This window comes from Anser anser (assembly GCF_964211835.1).
Source record: "Anser anser genome assembly, chromosome: 1".
NCBI classification, from domain to species: Eukaryota; Metazoa; Chordata; class Aves; order Anseriformes; family Anatidae; genus Anser; species Anser anser.
Window position 1 is genome coordinate 91,323,212 of NC_139720.1, and position 15,589 is coordinate 91,338,800.

Below are 15,589 nucleotides of genomic sequence, written 5' to 3' on the forward strand. Positions count from 1 at the left end.
ATTCTGCCTGGTTTCTCTTTAATTCATGCTTACACTCCAAAAACAACATCATTATGAAAACTAATTGTGTACTGAAATTATGACCAATTCATTATTCCGTAGCTCACAAGTCCACCTACTCAGCATAGCTGAAAATTACTTGACAATACATACACTATTTCATGGATCAAGAGTTAGGGTAATGCTTGCTACGCATGTCATATGTTTCCCTTACTTCAAAACTACGCTAATTTTGATTGTATAAGCTTAGTACATACTTCATTGCATCGAATGGTGTTTGATGGAGAAGTAACTGGTAGAATTAATTGTACACATAATCTGAACTTGATAGCCCCGTTTTACTGAAAAAAGCAGTATTTATTAACGTAGCTCTGTCTTGATTCAAAAAAATCCAGAGGTTGCTGTTACTTCAGATTTCACATATGTTTTCTCTTCCTTCCCACTTCAGCTTTTTTGGGGTAATATTTCTCTGAGGAATTACAGATCAAATAAATCATCATTTCTAGCTGTCAGTCAAAAATGATTGAGTAAAGGTTTGATTTTATATTGAAGGTTTTCTGCTAGGGTTTTCTGGTGGCGCTGTTTTCAATTCTTCTTTTTGCTAGCATTATCAGCACTGACCAGCCAGCAGGAAAAACGGTGATGAAAAGTAATCAGCAGTCTTATGTACTGTCAACATCTAATCACGCTCAGAACTTATTTATGTGAGATGACACTAGCATTATTAAAAGCTACAGCCATTGTATATATACATGTGTTCCCCCCCCCCACTTATCTTTGACAGTTCCAGAGATAAGGAAAACAACTGTGGGAAATTTCAGGAGCAGGAAAGCAGGAAGAGAGTTAACTGAGCACTAAGATACTGACCAAAAATTCTTTTCCCCTGCTCCTGACCTCACAGTCCAGGAGTCATTTGTACTTTAAGATTTCCCCATTTTGTGCTTAGATCACACTTCAAAACTTCTGGCAGATGTTCTCAAGTGTTATCGGTCAAGTTCACATACGCCAAAAGCAATCTGGGAAGACTGACAACTGATTTACACTCATCAAGACCGAAATAGAAAGCCACCACATGACACAGCACACGGATGCTCTGAACTTCGTTGTTACTATTATCTTTATATTTAGATGTAAAAATAGCTTAGCAAGGCTATGTCAAGTCTTGAACTACAACTTATTCACCTCAAAAGAGAAGCAATCTGAACCCTTTGTTTGATCCTGAGTGAGAAGCGTGCTACCACAGTAAGTCTGCCAACCCTACGTAAACTAAGTCTTCAGACCTTGTTTTCAACTGTAGCACCTCCTTAATAGTGAAGGATTCATAACAAATACAGCCAAACCCTGCCTAATAAGTGTTTGTTATTGCCTAAGAGCTCCAAAGCCTTATGCGTGGAAACTAACTGCCGGATGAATTTACGAGGGGACGAAACTAGGTCTTCAACACTTCCTGCAGCGCTCAGCCAAGGAGCCGCAGAGAACGCGCAGTAAGGCAACCGACCTTGTTTCAGTTACGTTACCAGCGGCTCAGCTTAGCGGCTGACAAACCGCTAAAAACCATCGGAACGCCACCAGCGCAGCCGCCCCCCGCAGGGGCAGGGGGCACGCCGGCCGTCCCGAGGCGGCTCCGTTTCGGCAGGCGCACGTCGCGCGGCTCCAGCGGGCAGTAACCATCTTCCTGAGAGCCGCATCGTTGCCAGAGGGGGGAGACTATCACATGCGGGAGCGCAGCCTCGCAGCGAGCGGCTCGCTCCGTGCGGGAGCGCTTCCCCGCTCCCCTACCGCCGCCCCCCGCAGCCTGCCCACCCCCGGAGCCCCCGAGCCGCGGCCCCGCGAGGAGCAGGAAGGGCTCGGCGCTCCCTCACACCCGGCACGCGGCGGCGGGACGGGGGCTGCCAGCACGCCCCCAGAAGGGGCGGAAGGAGGCGAGGGAAGCCCCGGGCAGGCCCGGGACATTCCCGCAGCCCCAGCCCAACTTCCCCGGCCCGCGCCCCCCCCCCCCGCTAACGGTACTAACGGCACTAACGGTCCGCACCGCAGCCCAACGGCTGCGAGCGCCGCGCCGCGCCCCCTCTCTCCTCTCCCCCCTTCCCGCGAAGTTTCCCCGCCGCTCCCCCCGGCCTTACCGCAGCACAGGCGGGACACCAGCAGCCCCAGCAGCCCCAGCCCCGGCCCGCCGGGCGCCGCGGAGCCCAAGCGCCGCCACCGCCGCCGCCAGGAGGCACCGGCCGCGGGGAAAAGTTCCCCGCGGGCTGCGGGAGCAGCAGCAGCAGCGGCCGCGGCCCCGGCCATGCTCCGGGCTCGGCTCCCAGGCACTACGCTCCGTGCCCGGCTCGCTGCCCGGCTCCGGCTCCGTCCCGCCGCCACCGCCCCGCTCCCGGCTCCGGCCGCGTTTAGCAGCGAGCAGGGAGGCGCCGCGCCCGACTCCCCGCCCTCCGCCGAGCGGGCCGCACCACCCGCTGGGGGGGGGGGGGAGAGGGAGGGAGGCGTGCGCCGCGCCCCTCAGTCCCCGCCCCCGCCGTACCCCTCCCTCCCCGCGCCTCCCCCCCCCTCGGGCAAATCGTCTCGCCCCCCGTCCCCGCTCCGGGTAGATCCAAACCCAACGGGGGGTTCCCCGTGGCAACGCGGAGAGTGAAGCTGAGGGGGAGCGGGAGGGGGGGGGCGCCGCGGCATCCTCCCCCCCCCCAGTGTGGGGCTGTTGGTACGCGCCGCCCCGCCCACTCTCCCCAGCCCCGCCCGCCCGGCCCGGGCCGGGGGCGCCGCGCCCCCCCCCCCCTCCCCGACCCCTCCCGCCCCAGGGGAGGCCGGGACCCCCTGAGGGGCCCAGAGCAGGGGCTGGGGCTCCGCGGGCCGCAGGGAACGCGTTTCCATCTCGGGTGTTCTGTGCTTAGAAGAGTGACTGAAAAATACTCAATATAGCATGGATATACCATGAACATACCACGAATATACCACATACCACCAATATACCATGTATGTACCATGTATATAACACCATTGTACCATGTGCCATGAACATACCATGAATATACCACCAATATACCATATACCATGAATATACCATGTATACACCACCAATATACCATATACCACCATGAATATACCATGTATATAGGTATGTTGGTGTCATGGTTGTGATGCCGTGCTGGGATACCCGCGGGCTAGGGGTTCCCCGATCAGCCCACGTTCTCCACACGGCAGTGCAATGCTCACTAACTTCCCTCCATGCTGGGCACCAAAAGCAGCTCTCTCCCAGCCGTGCACGGCTAAGCTTATCAGAGGCTCGCACTGTTCATCCAGTCTTCAGCTACTCCAAATGTTTTCCAATTAGCTGCCTTCATTAGTTTTTAGCTGTGGAACTAAACCAAATTCAGGCAAAGAGTTCCTACGGGCAAACTTAGCCATGATGGGTGTTTTACATTTGTCGCCATTTTGGAGGGCCATCAAACATAACTGAGAGGACTCTAAAAGTTTTGTCAAATCTCTTCCATTCCATAAATCTAACCCTCAGATGATACAAAACTCTTCCCTTCCCAGTTTGCTCTGGGATGGGGATTCAGTGTTGCTCAGGTGGTGCATAGGATCTTGTCCCAAACTGCATAAACAACTTTTGGGGACAGATTGTTCAGAGGATAAAGGGCTATGCAGTGGCATGGTCTTCCCACTCTGTTGATACTCTCAAAGCCTGACCCTTTACTCTGTGGTGCAATTTTTGCCATTTTGATTCCATGGAAATCCATATATCCCACCATGCCAATAAATCTGGATAAATGTAAGACTGAATTAATCATGAGAGTCCAAATTTATTTATTCTTAGAGCCTTTAAAATGGGAAAATTGATGAGCGTAGCGGTAAGAGAATGTTTTAATATGGCTTTGCTGTTGTAACATTCCAGGCAGATGTATTAATTGTGTGTAATTATTCCATTTCCCCATATAGACAAGTCCTATATAGATAAATCCCCCTTCTACTTAAGAGTTGAAGCAAATTAAATCTCATAATTACGTTTACACCAAGTTCAAGGCAGTCGTTAGCTGGACAGGAAATGTAATGGGGCCATAGCGTAATTGAGAGTGCAACCCTTAAAATCCTATTTGTGACAACTATAATCAAATTGTCATATGCTATATTATTTTCAGTTCTTCTCATTCCCAAATAACAAAAGGCATTAATTGCATTAAAATGAAATGTTTTGAAGGTCTGGCACCAAAATATGTGCACCTATTCACCCGGGCTAAGGAAGCAAATGCGGTTTGTCATATTTAAAGCTGTGCCCAGTCTGTAGGTAACAACTTCTAGTGCCAAGTTCAGCGCTGTTGCAGGCAGGCATCCTGGAGACTATGTGATAGAAGAGGAAATTTGACTTCATGGTATCAAGGCTAAATTTGGCTCTCCGATGCTTACAACACTCCTGAAGGTATGATGCTCCAAACAATGAATCCCACATAATATTGAGGAAGCGTATGTAGGACACACTGGCTCAGTTTTTGTAATTCCATTGTTACAGGCGTATTTTTCCATAAAAAGATGGTTTTTTTTCCCAGAGTTGGCAGCAGTCCTGTTTGAACGCATCTTTGAGCTGCAGAGCTACAAAAGCCTGTGCTCTCCTTCCCGCCCGCATTTTCCTCCCTCTCTGGCCATTGTCTGCCCACCTGCCCTTCCCCCCCCGTGAAAAAAAGCTCTTCCCCTTAATTTCAGCTTGGGGTCTTTGGCAATCCTTCACTTTGCAGTTCTTAACCCTTTTGGTCATTTGAAAACAAAGTTCTGAAGCAGTGTGAAATTAACTTATATGCATAACATTTGAAGTGAAGGCACAAATTCCCACTGGAATGAAGAGCCATTCACTGCAGTGGGAATTTGTAAATAGATTTGTAACAGAACAATGTGCTTTTCTGAAAACTCACTTCCATTCGCATGGATGGGACTGGCCTCCCTAGCAATGTTTCTGCACCACCACCCATTATGACCTTTTAAAATAAAAATACAGTGAAACAGCACGAAAGAAAAGCTGCCTTTTTCCATACCCTCTCAGCCAGACTAGACAATCATACCGCTGTTAGGTAGAGTTTCTGTGACTTGCTGACAGGTGCTTACATTTCTGCAGTGAGTGAAATCCTCGCTGCATCTTTCCTTCAGCTGAAGTCGGAGTCGTCATGTCTCTGTCCACGCTCCAGCAAAACTGCAACCAGAGTTAATATTGCTGTATGGAGAAAGGTGCCTGTCCGATTCCTTCTTGAGGAAGCCATGGAAAAGCATCTTTGCGGGCTGTGCAGGCGTGATTGACAACGATTCCAGCAGGGCCAAGGATGCAAAGAAACGTGGGCTGCATATTTATCTGCATGCACCTCCTGTCCCTGCGGTGGGCTCAGTGCTCTGATCGTCTGTGAACTTGTATGGGAAGGGTTCAGACAACTCCTCGCCATGCACAAAGTTTGCCTTATTGCTGGCAAAGTATGTTTTTAACAGAGTTGGATACACTTAGGAATCTTTGGGTAAAGGATGCTTTACCACCATGACTCTTACTAAGAAACGACTAAGATTAGAAGTATGTCATTAAGTTGGATTGTTCTTATTTTTTTTCCAAGCTTTTTGCATACAATATGATGCAAAATGATCTGGCTTGTCATCTCTTAGAAAAATTTATCACAATATTTTGATTTAAATCATAAGCTAGCCTAGCCAAGAATAACATACATATACAGTTGCATGGTATATGATATTTTTTAAAATCCATTTGCCAAATATTTTATTTATTAAAGATGACATTTAAATCTTGTTTCAATCAAAGACTGTCCCTTTAATGAGAAATTTGAGCGGCTCACTGCCTCTTTACTGAAAAGCGTGATTAAGAAAACTTTGGTTCTCTTGCACACAGAGCAGCCCCGCTCTCATGTGTTTGTGCAAGATCCTTGATGTGTCTCAGCAAAGTCCCAGAGCTCATGCTTTTTTTCACAAAGCAGTAGTGCAGTCACCGACAATAGTCATCCCCAACCTTACGTTTCATACCTGTGGTCAGAAGTATGTATCATCCCCTCTTCAATTAAATGGAGAGCCCTATCGTCTCAGCCAAGAGTCTTAGGACTCCCAGCCAAGCAAGTAAATTCCTTATGCATTTCTGACAGGCAAAAAATAGTAGGCAAGGAAATGGCATGGTTTGCAGTAGGATCTCTGTGATTACTACTTACCTCTCTGAAAAAGAGGACAGAAAACTCAAGGATTCCTCTTGGAAGGACATTTGCAAGCCAGACAATGCTTCCTCTGTTTTCTCTCTGCTCTGCTTCCCTTTACAGTAGTCTTGTGCCCTCTTTCTGTATGCTTGTTTTCTGTGCTTCCTCGCTTCGTCTTTAACTATTTAGGTATACTTGCAGAGAGTTGTGGTATTTTACACTAATAAATACAAAAACACCCTTGGTTTGTATGTATCTGCATGAACAACTGCAGTTTTTGCGTTTTATTGTAAAAACAATTGCATTTCTCTCTAGGTGCAGGCAAAAGATATTTAAGATGATCAAAAAGGTCTCTGTTGTGGCCACAGCGATGCCCCAGCCGCAGCTCTGTGGTCTGATCACTTTCCCCATGCAGAAGAGAGCTGCTGGCCTGCCTCCACGGGGCCGAGCTCCTTCCAGCCCTGTCTGGTGTGAGGTGTTGGAGGAAGAGCCCGGGGCTGTGGCCCAAGGCAGTCCTGATGCTGTGCTGTTCTTCCCATCCCTCTAGATGTTTCACTCATGGCTAAAGGAATCTCCTCTTCTACAGAGTCAAAAAGAACAAAGATAAGCTCCTGAAAAAATAATGATAGCCAAGTGAAGTCACAACTTCATAGTGCCTGCCTACCTGTCACGGCAATCTTTTCATTGTCTCTGTTCACTGACGTGATCCCAGCTCTGGCAAGAGCTTATTTCTTGATTCAAGGAAAAGGCGGTTTTAACATTCATTTTAAGGGGATCCTTTATTCATTTTTAGTATCATTATTGTTACACCAGCTTTACTTAATTATGAGAGAAGAAGCAGGCTTACAATTCCCCAGAGAAACTTGCTGGTTTTTCTTCTTAGACTTACAGTCTTTGTCTTCTCAGCTGCTCCTCCCTTAGTCTTTTAATTTTCCTTGAGAGTGCTTATACTTAGCCTTAGAAGTAAGCACATTTTGGGGGAGATTTTAACTGCTATAAGTGGTGTAATCTTATTACTTTATTTTTCTTCTTTTCCATTGTCTTTTCCTCTGTACATTGATTGTTAAATGCTGCAGGTATTCCTCAGGATGAGGAGTGGAGTATGCAAACCCAAAGATTGTGCCTGCATGTGTCCTAGGAACACAGCTTGGATATGTAATATATGAAAGACGAATCAAGGTAAAGTCACAAGGCAACTGCAGTAACACACCATATTCCTGCTGCTTACATCCACATTTTGTACTTGAAACCATATTAACTTCTGTGAATTCAAAGACCTGTGAAAGACTGAAATATGCCATGGTTCAATGAGAAAAAATCACCGTATCATACCTGCAGGTTTCTGCTGTCTTAAGCCAGTGTACCTTGTGGTTTCTGTGATACTTTTGAATGTCTGTCCAAATTAGTGTTGACCTGAAACTAAACGAAGGCTTCAGTCTCTGAATGATTTTTAGATTTTTAAGCACATTTTAAATCCTTTGCAGATCAAGCCTTTTAAAACTTTGAGTGGGAAAGAGAAATGTGTATTAATTTTAGACAGCTATTTTTGCACTTGTACATGCATAATTGAATTCAGAATTTGCCCGTCTGCCTTCAACCTGAAAAGAGTAGCCTAGAATGTGCCTACATGCTTTTAATCCTTTGAAAAAGATTTGTAAACTGAAGAAACCTTATTAAACTTTAAAAACTAGCCCCTGTGCACTGAGTGCTTCATTTCTATACAGCTTTGTAATAAATGCCCTTGTAAGCATACTAATCTCAATATAATATAATATAATATAATATAATATAATATAATATAATATAATATAATATAATATAATATAAACATAACAATATTAACATAACATAACATATGTAATCTATAATAATATAGTATAAGGTCTGCTTAACATGAGCAGTCATTGGTCTGTCTCAAGGTGTGCCTTTGAACCAAGAGAAGTGCACTGGTCCATATAGAAAATGCTACTGAAGTCTTTGTCTACATAAATATCTTGCACCACTTAAATTATTGCCATGTAGAAAAGAAAGATGCATTTATAGGGGTATGAATACCCTTTTTCCTGTAAGGAAAGAGTGTCTTTATTGATGATAACATCTAAATTGTGTTTATGTAACACTTTTACCTAGAAATCTCATGATCAAAACTGTTATATAACAATAAAAAATCTATGTAGATTAAGGGCTCATAAGCAGTGGATTTTTTCTTTGTTGGTCCAGCCAAAATATCAGGGAAAAAAGAAAAAGAAAAAGAAAAAGAAAAAGAAAAAGAAAAAGAAAAAGAAAAAGAAAGAAAAGAAAAAGAAAAAGAAAAAGAAAAAGAAAAAGAAAAAGAAAAAGAAAAAGAAAAAGAAAAAGAAAAAGAAAAAGAAAAAGAAAAAGAAAAAGAAAAAGAAAAAGAAAAAGGAAAAAGAAAAAGAAAAAGAAAGAGAAAGAGAAAGAGAAAGAGAAAGAGAAAGAGAAAGAGAAAAAGAAAAAGAAAAGAAAAGAAAAAGAAAAAGAAAAAGAAAAAGAAAAAGGAAAAGGAAAAAGAAAAAGAAAAGAAAAAGAAAAAGAAAAAGAAAAAGAAAAAGAAAAAGAAAAAGAAAAAGAAAAAGAAAAAGAAAAAGAAAAAAAAAGAAAAAGAAAAAGAAAAAGAAAAAAAAAGAAAAAGAAAAAGAAAAAGAAAAAGAAAAAGAAAAAGAAAAAGAAAAAGAAAAAGAAAAAGAAAAAGAAAAAGAAAAAGAAAAAGAAAAAGAAAAAGAAAAAGAAAAAGAAAAAGAAAAAAAGAAAAAGAAAAGAAAGAGAAAAAGAAAGAAAGAAATTTAATTTGTGCCAAAAAAAAAATTGCTCAATTTTTTTGGCTTTTATAAGCATTTCTGACCCCTTCAAAGTAGGCCCATTTCTAAACAAAAGCACCCTTTAAATGTGAAGTATCGATGTTTCATTTTGGAAATATTTACTGTCTCATTGTTTCAGTTCTCCAGAACTAGACATTCTGCCATTTGCTGGAAACTATCCCAAATTCATAAATGTTTTCAGATTCTGCAAAAATGAGGTTTGGAGTAATATTATTTTGTCAGGAGTGGGATGGGAGGGGGCAAGGGTACCTCTACACTACACTGTACTAAAGAGTTCACAAGGCCTTGGATTTTTTTTCCTTGAATTTATTGTAATCCATTCAGAGAGGATTAAGCAACCCAAAACAGGCCACCCTGCAATGGAAATTAAGAAGTGCTATTTTAAGCTTACACTAAAAAATCAGTTTGCAGGAATATTTTATGTGAGGTGTACAACATATAGAGACCTGACTTTCTTAGGATTTTATTCTTTAAGAGCCACAACTGAGGAACAATACAGGCTTAACTGGTAAACTGCAGATGTGTAACTTTAGGTAGGAGAAGAATCTAATTAAAAGAAAGGAAACTTGCTCTTCATTGTATGTGCCTGTAAATATCTTGCTAAACAAGGGCTATAAAACATATTTCTCCTTCCCACAACCTCACACCTGCTAATACACCTCTTAAAATGAGCTGCATCTTCAATAATAACCTTCAGCAGTGAGTTCTGAGATCTAATTATATGTTTAATTATATATTTTCTGTCAGCTCATTTACATCCAACTACATTCAACAGCATGTCAGCTGGGATCAATTCTTCAACAGTGATTTTATTATAGTTTCTATATAATCTTAGTTTAGTATATCCACCCTGTTCCCACCCTTGAGCATATGGTGTCTCTTTTTTATGCAGCTGAATTAGAGAAAAGCATCAGCATTAAATGTGAATCTCTTGGCTTTTGATGGCTGCCAATCCTAGAGTTGTTTGCAAATGTTTTTGATATCATTTTCACTTCTGTACCACAAGTGCTTTGTTAACATCTGCCCTGCAGCAGATGATCACTTTTATTTACTGATTTATTCATGTATCTATATTTTGGTGTGAAAACACTCTTAACTCTTGGGCTTTAATCTGTGGAAGGAATACAATGTAACAAAACACAGCTATGCTTTGCACTTGAAAGGAAAAATACCAATATTTCTTTGTTTTTCAATGTAATTCTAGATATAACAGGTAGGATAGTGATAATAAATTTAGGTCTTTATTGAAATTCTCCCTCCGTTGGCTAAAGAGCCATGCTTTCTCTCACGTATGTAGTCTATCAAATGTTCTTGGAGGATCTTTTTGCACCAGCTGCTATCCTGTTTCACTTTTTGCTTCAGATTAGCTCTTTAAACATTTTGATGAACACAAAGAACGATGCCAACTTGTAACTGACAAATCCTGTTTTTCAGATTTTTCTTCCAGAGTTGCCCAGTCGTGCAGCACCACAACAGAGGCTGTGTTCACTACGGCCTCAGCAAGAGCTTTAAGTCTCATAATCTTGTGCTTTTCCAAGGCTAGAAACAAGTGTGTGGAATTGTATGATTTTCTGTTAGTCTCTTCATATGTTAGCTCTTTATAGTTAGATGAATGACACAAATGTGCTAGTATTTATGTCTTGCTTGTGTAAATGACTGCCTGTGGTTGAGGAAGGACAGCATCCAGTCCATGAGTTGTGTTTTCAGTGAAGTCTCCATGTTCCCACCAAAGACTGTGCCATTTGCCTTTAGCCTTGAGTGAGCTGGGTTTTTCACTTCATTGTTTCAAGCTGAAATGACCATTTTATACGAGTTTTAGAGATACTTTCATTTAATAGCTATGATTTTCCTCTGCTTGCAAATCCATAGAATGGAACTCATGGTAAATAAGATAGATACAGAGAAGTATTAGATTGTTCCAATCACACTTAACCCCCACCTCTGAGTCTGACTCTTTTGAATATTTCAGAAATTGACAGTTTTCCATGAGGTGAATAATGGTACAATGCTTTAGAAAGGTTTTACAAGCATGGGTTTTAAATAAGCTAAGTTTTAAATAAATAGTTGTGATTACATGAGTAATGTCGTGATTCTAACAGATACTGCGAGAATGGGGGTGTTCAAGAATAAATGCCAACTTAAAAATTAGCCCAAATAAACATATATAATTTCAATGAGATTAGAAAACAGTTTGCATTATGCAAGCAGAGACAGTTTTACTTGGACAGAAAATGTTCACACTTTGATAGCACAAAATGTTTAACCAATAGTAATCAAATTTTCCATGGATCCTTGGCTGAGACTAATCTAAAATACTCAGTCCCGAATCTGATAGCCATTTTTAGCCTGCATCATTTATTGGTTCTAGCACTTCAATTTCCCATGATTACCCCTCATTAAGGCTGTAAGCTCTCAGACAGAAGAAAAAGAGTCTCTAAAATCAGAATGACTTATATTCTTATTGATAACGCTCACCTTAATAATCCTAGAAATGCCTATGAAAAGTGACTTAACCGAGGAACCGTTTCACTTGTAAGGGTATACATCCTGTCTAAGAACTGGGATATTGTCATTTGGGTGGGTTGTATGAGAAGTGAAGGTGGCTTTGGTGCTGTCTCTGCCCGTTCTGTAGACAAGCAGAAGATATTGCTCTCTCTCATGTGTGGAAAGCAGTATAAATTATAGACTGTGCAACTCCTTCCCATAAGAAAAAATGCTCTAGTACTTAATGTTGGTGTGTTATAAGCAGAGACATATGCCCTTAATTTATAATAATAAATATTTATTTCCATGTCCCTGTCCAGTAATACATAAGTATATCTTTTGAGAGTTAAGGGCACAGAGTTAGAACACTAGGTAATTTATGCTTTTCTTGTTATGTATTACTAGAGGAACATTTTTTGTGTTCTAAGCAAAATAGAATTATGACTGAAACCCAGTCATCATTCTAGTATGTGGCATTTATTTACCTATGTACGGACACATTTATCTAAATAGGTCTGTAAGTTGCAAGTTTTCTTGTGATTCTGCAAAGACTTATGCATACTCTTTATTTCATAAGGTTAGTGAGACCAGGACAGCGTCACTCACACATGTAGAGTTTGGTCCATGTGTTAATCATAGTAATGGAGAAGCACTGATCTGTGTTAGTTAGAGTGAGTTGGAAAATTAAAAAAAAATAAAATCTATATTTTTTTTTAAATCAGAAAACGTGAGTTTAAATCAAATCTCCCAATGTGAGTATATGTGCTAGCTTGAAAAAGGCTGAAATTTCCAACGAGAGAGATCTGTAAGAAAAGTTAGCTAGATGTAAAACCACTGAAGTCACTGGAGTATTCATGTGAGGATTCACATGAGGGTTTGCTACTTGAGACCCACATGCAGACTCTAGCTATGGCAAAAAAGGCACTTGAGCCTGGGTGGTGAAGGAATGTGGAAAACAAGGGGCTGGAAGGCTGGCTTTTAGAGGCAGCTGTCTACCACTCACCGCTGTTAAGTGTAGACATGTAGTAGAGAGCTTGAAAAATACCTACTGGGTTACTTCCATGAAAGAGGAATACTGTTTCTTATTCATCTGTTATGACTATGTCTATTGTTCCTGCTCCATTTTAAAGTGAATATTTTTACATCCTTTATTGTTATAACAGCAGGGATAGATAACTTTTTTTTTTTTTCAATTACTGGAAAAGTCACTGAAAGTAGTTGTAAAGTGACCGAAATTGCTCACACCATTGAGTGTAATTTGGCAAATACTTACGACTGAAAAAATATGGAAGCAGTATAAAAAGACCTGAGATGTGTCATTTCAGAAACACCAACTGCTTATTTTGACATTTTTTAATGAATCATTTTGGCTTTTCTTTTCCATTGCAAACAACATTTCTCATTAGTGAGTTGTATATATCTTTTAAAGAAGAAAGAATAAGAGGTACATACTCTGAGAACAAAATGCAACATTTACATGAAAAACACACAAAAATTCCATTTTAATTTCAATGGAATGGGAGTTTTTTTCCCTTATTTTTTAGTGTTATAAAAATACATAATTTGCTCTTCTGCATTATTAATGACTGTAGGTGTCAGTAACTCAATGTATGCACCTCAATTTAGATCTAGTTGCATTTTGGAAAGAAGACAAACAAACAAACAAAGAGAACTGTGTGTCAATGCCACTGTACGTTTTTTTCAGTGCTCATAGGCAACACAAAGAAGTAAAGGTGCTACACTGTGTGTAAATGCATGACAAGCCTAACGAGTTCCTGAGAGCTCAAGTATGTTAGCACAAGAGCTCTGAAGAGGCCTGCCTTAATTCACTCCATCCTTTGTAAGATGTGCAGGGGATGTGGCAGCTTTGCAGGAACAACTGTCATAGTAAAGACCTCATCAAAAGTCCACAGGGTTCGTTGCAAAACTGGCTTAAACTCATACGGTATATATGGTTATAAGGGAAGGCGTGGGCTTATTTATTTCCTCAAGTCTTGGAGATCTGCTGAAGAAGCAGAATGGAATAGATACAGGAGCAGAAAGCCTGATGTGCTCAGAAGTGAATCTCTGAAAGACGTGTTTGAAACACACCAGAGCCCACTTTAGAGCTTTGGCATGGAAGCATAACACGCAGATCTCATAAATTGGGCAAAGAAGAGTTAAGATGCATGGTACAATTCCAGGGTATACAAGTGTTAAGTATTAAAGAAGCTGTGCTGATGCAGAAGAAAAAAAAAAGAAAAAGGGGTTGGAGCATGTTCTTTCACTTTTTTTTTTCTTTTTTTTTTTTCTGAAGTCATGTAAAGCGGATCTAGTGGAACTCCACCAAGCATCTGTTGGCTTCTGGAGGAGCACGGAAATCCTCTCTACAGAATTCTCCCCATGAAGTGGTGGTGTTCAGGGACCTTGCATCAAGCCCTGGTGCAGAATGCCTGCGTTCCCCCTTTCAGCCAAGGGACACCACACTGCAAAGTTCAAACTCTCTCTGCTATATTACAACTGAAATATAACAGTTTTGTAACTGCTTATGCAAGCTCCTTTATGAGTTGAAATGCCTCTGTATCCCCCTGGGTTATTGGTAGTGAATTGAACTTTGCATGTGCCAACTTTTTCACATTTGTGTGAAAGGAAAACCGAGGGGACTAGTCCTAATCCCTCAGAGCTAAATAAATATTTACCAAGTTTGATTCTGCCATCATTTCATGGCCAACGCTAAGTACAAGGTGACTGCGGGACTGATGAAAATGTAAAAACTGCTAATTTTCAAATGTACCATAGAATCCACTTTCATGGCATACTTTGATTTTGTATTTCTCCCTTTCCAGGTGAAATAGCCATTTTTTGGTCACTTGTGATGTTGTCATTTCCCATATATGTTTCTGAAATATAACGCTCAGTTTTGCCATTTAGATTGCCTTTATATAAAAATACAGTAGAAGTTTATTGCTGCAGCAGCTACTTTCTGAGTGTGTCAGGCAGCCAGCTATCTTCTGCAAAACTGTTCCAGTTCTAGAGCTCCAAACTAAGCACAGATCACTCCAAACAAGAATATGAACATTCAAAACCAGCTCTCCTGCTAGCAAAAAGAACAACTTTGGTGTTCTCCATAGAGGGTTCAACTGATAGCCAGAACCATTCAGAGTAGATCCTAATGGTATTAAAACATCTAAGTCTACATAAATGTGTAATTTTCTGATATCTCATATGAGCAAAATTCACAAACTTATTGAAGTACAGGGAACAATGATTTTTTATTGTTCACCTCCATGCAGGATTACTGTAATCTGGACCTTTACGTGAGGATGACAAATAAAATTCCTGTGTTGTAAAATGTAGCACCTTACATTGACCAGTGTCAGACTTTTGCAAATAAAAGAGATTCGTGCCTCTTTGCTTCCTTTGGCTCCAAACTATTTCAAAAGTCAGCTGCAGGCCTTAGATGTAATCCTCGGGGTAATTAATGGATCAAACGCCAGCTACACAGCAGATCCCATTTCAGCCTTTGAATAGCTGGGACAGCTACTTCCTCTGGGGGTGAAGCGGGGCACTGAGCTAGAGAAACTGTGTTCTCCCACCTATGGGACTATTTCCCTACAGCACATCCAGCTGCCACTAGGAAGCCTTGCTAAGGTGCTTGTCAATGCCGTCGTAGTTTATGGATAACCTTCTTTAGGAGGATACGGCTTTATCAATGTCATGTACCAGGTGGTAACTTCTAAAAAAAAATTCAGTAATTTAACAAAGCAGTGTCATTCCCCCTCCCTCCCCCCTATCTCTCCAGGAAAAAAATAAAAACAACAACAACAACAACAACAAACAACAAAAACAAAACCAAAAAAAACTAAGGCCACTATATTATCACATGGACTCTACATAAAGACCCCAAAGGTATTACAACTATGGACACCTAGAGGAAGTGTCTTGTATCATATATGACGTATTCGTGGACTTTAAAATAATAAAGGGATTCATCTAATGAAAAATAAATATATTTTCCCCATCCTCTATTTTCTCCATAGATGCTGGACAGGAAAAAGCATTTCTGTGGTGGAGTTCATCTCATCATGATGTGGACATCTGAAGTAGGGTGGATGAACACAC

The 15,589-nt window shown here is 41.2% G+C and overlaps 1 protein-coding gene across 2 annotated transcripts in view; it reads right to left on the reverse strand.

The window, feature by feature from the left end:
* Positions 1-2,513, reverse strand: part of NECTIN3 (nectin cell adhesion molecule 3) — a 66,438-nt gene extending 63,925 nt beyond the window's left edge. Inside the window, exon 1 of one of the 2 annotated variants that reach the window (XM_083819343.1) lies at positions 2,124-2,432. In XM_083819343.1, the coding sequence (XP_083675469.1) occupies positions 2,124-2,289 (166 nt within the window). In that variant the 5' untranslated portion in view covers positions 2,290-2,432. Of the gene's footprint in view, positions 1-2,123 lie in introns of both variants that reach the window. The other variant, XM_083819342.1, reaches the window with a different exon arrangement.
* Positions 2,514-15,589: the final 13,076 nt, after the last annotated feature.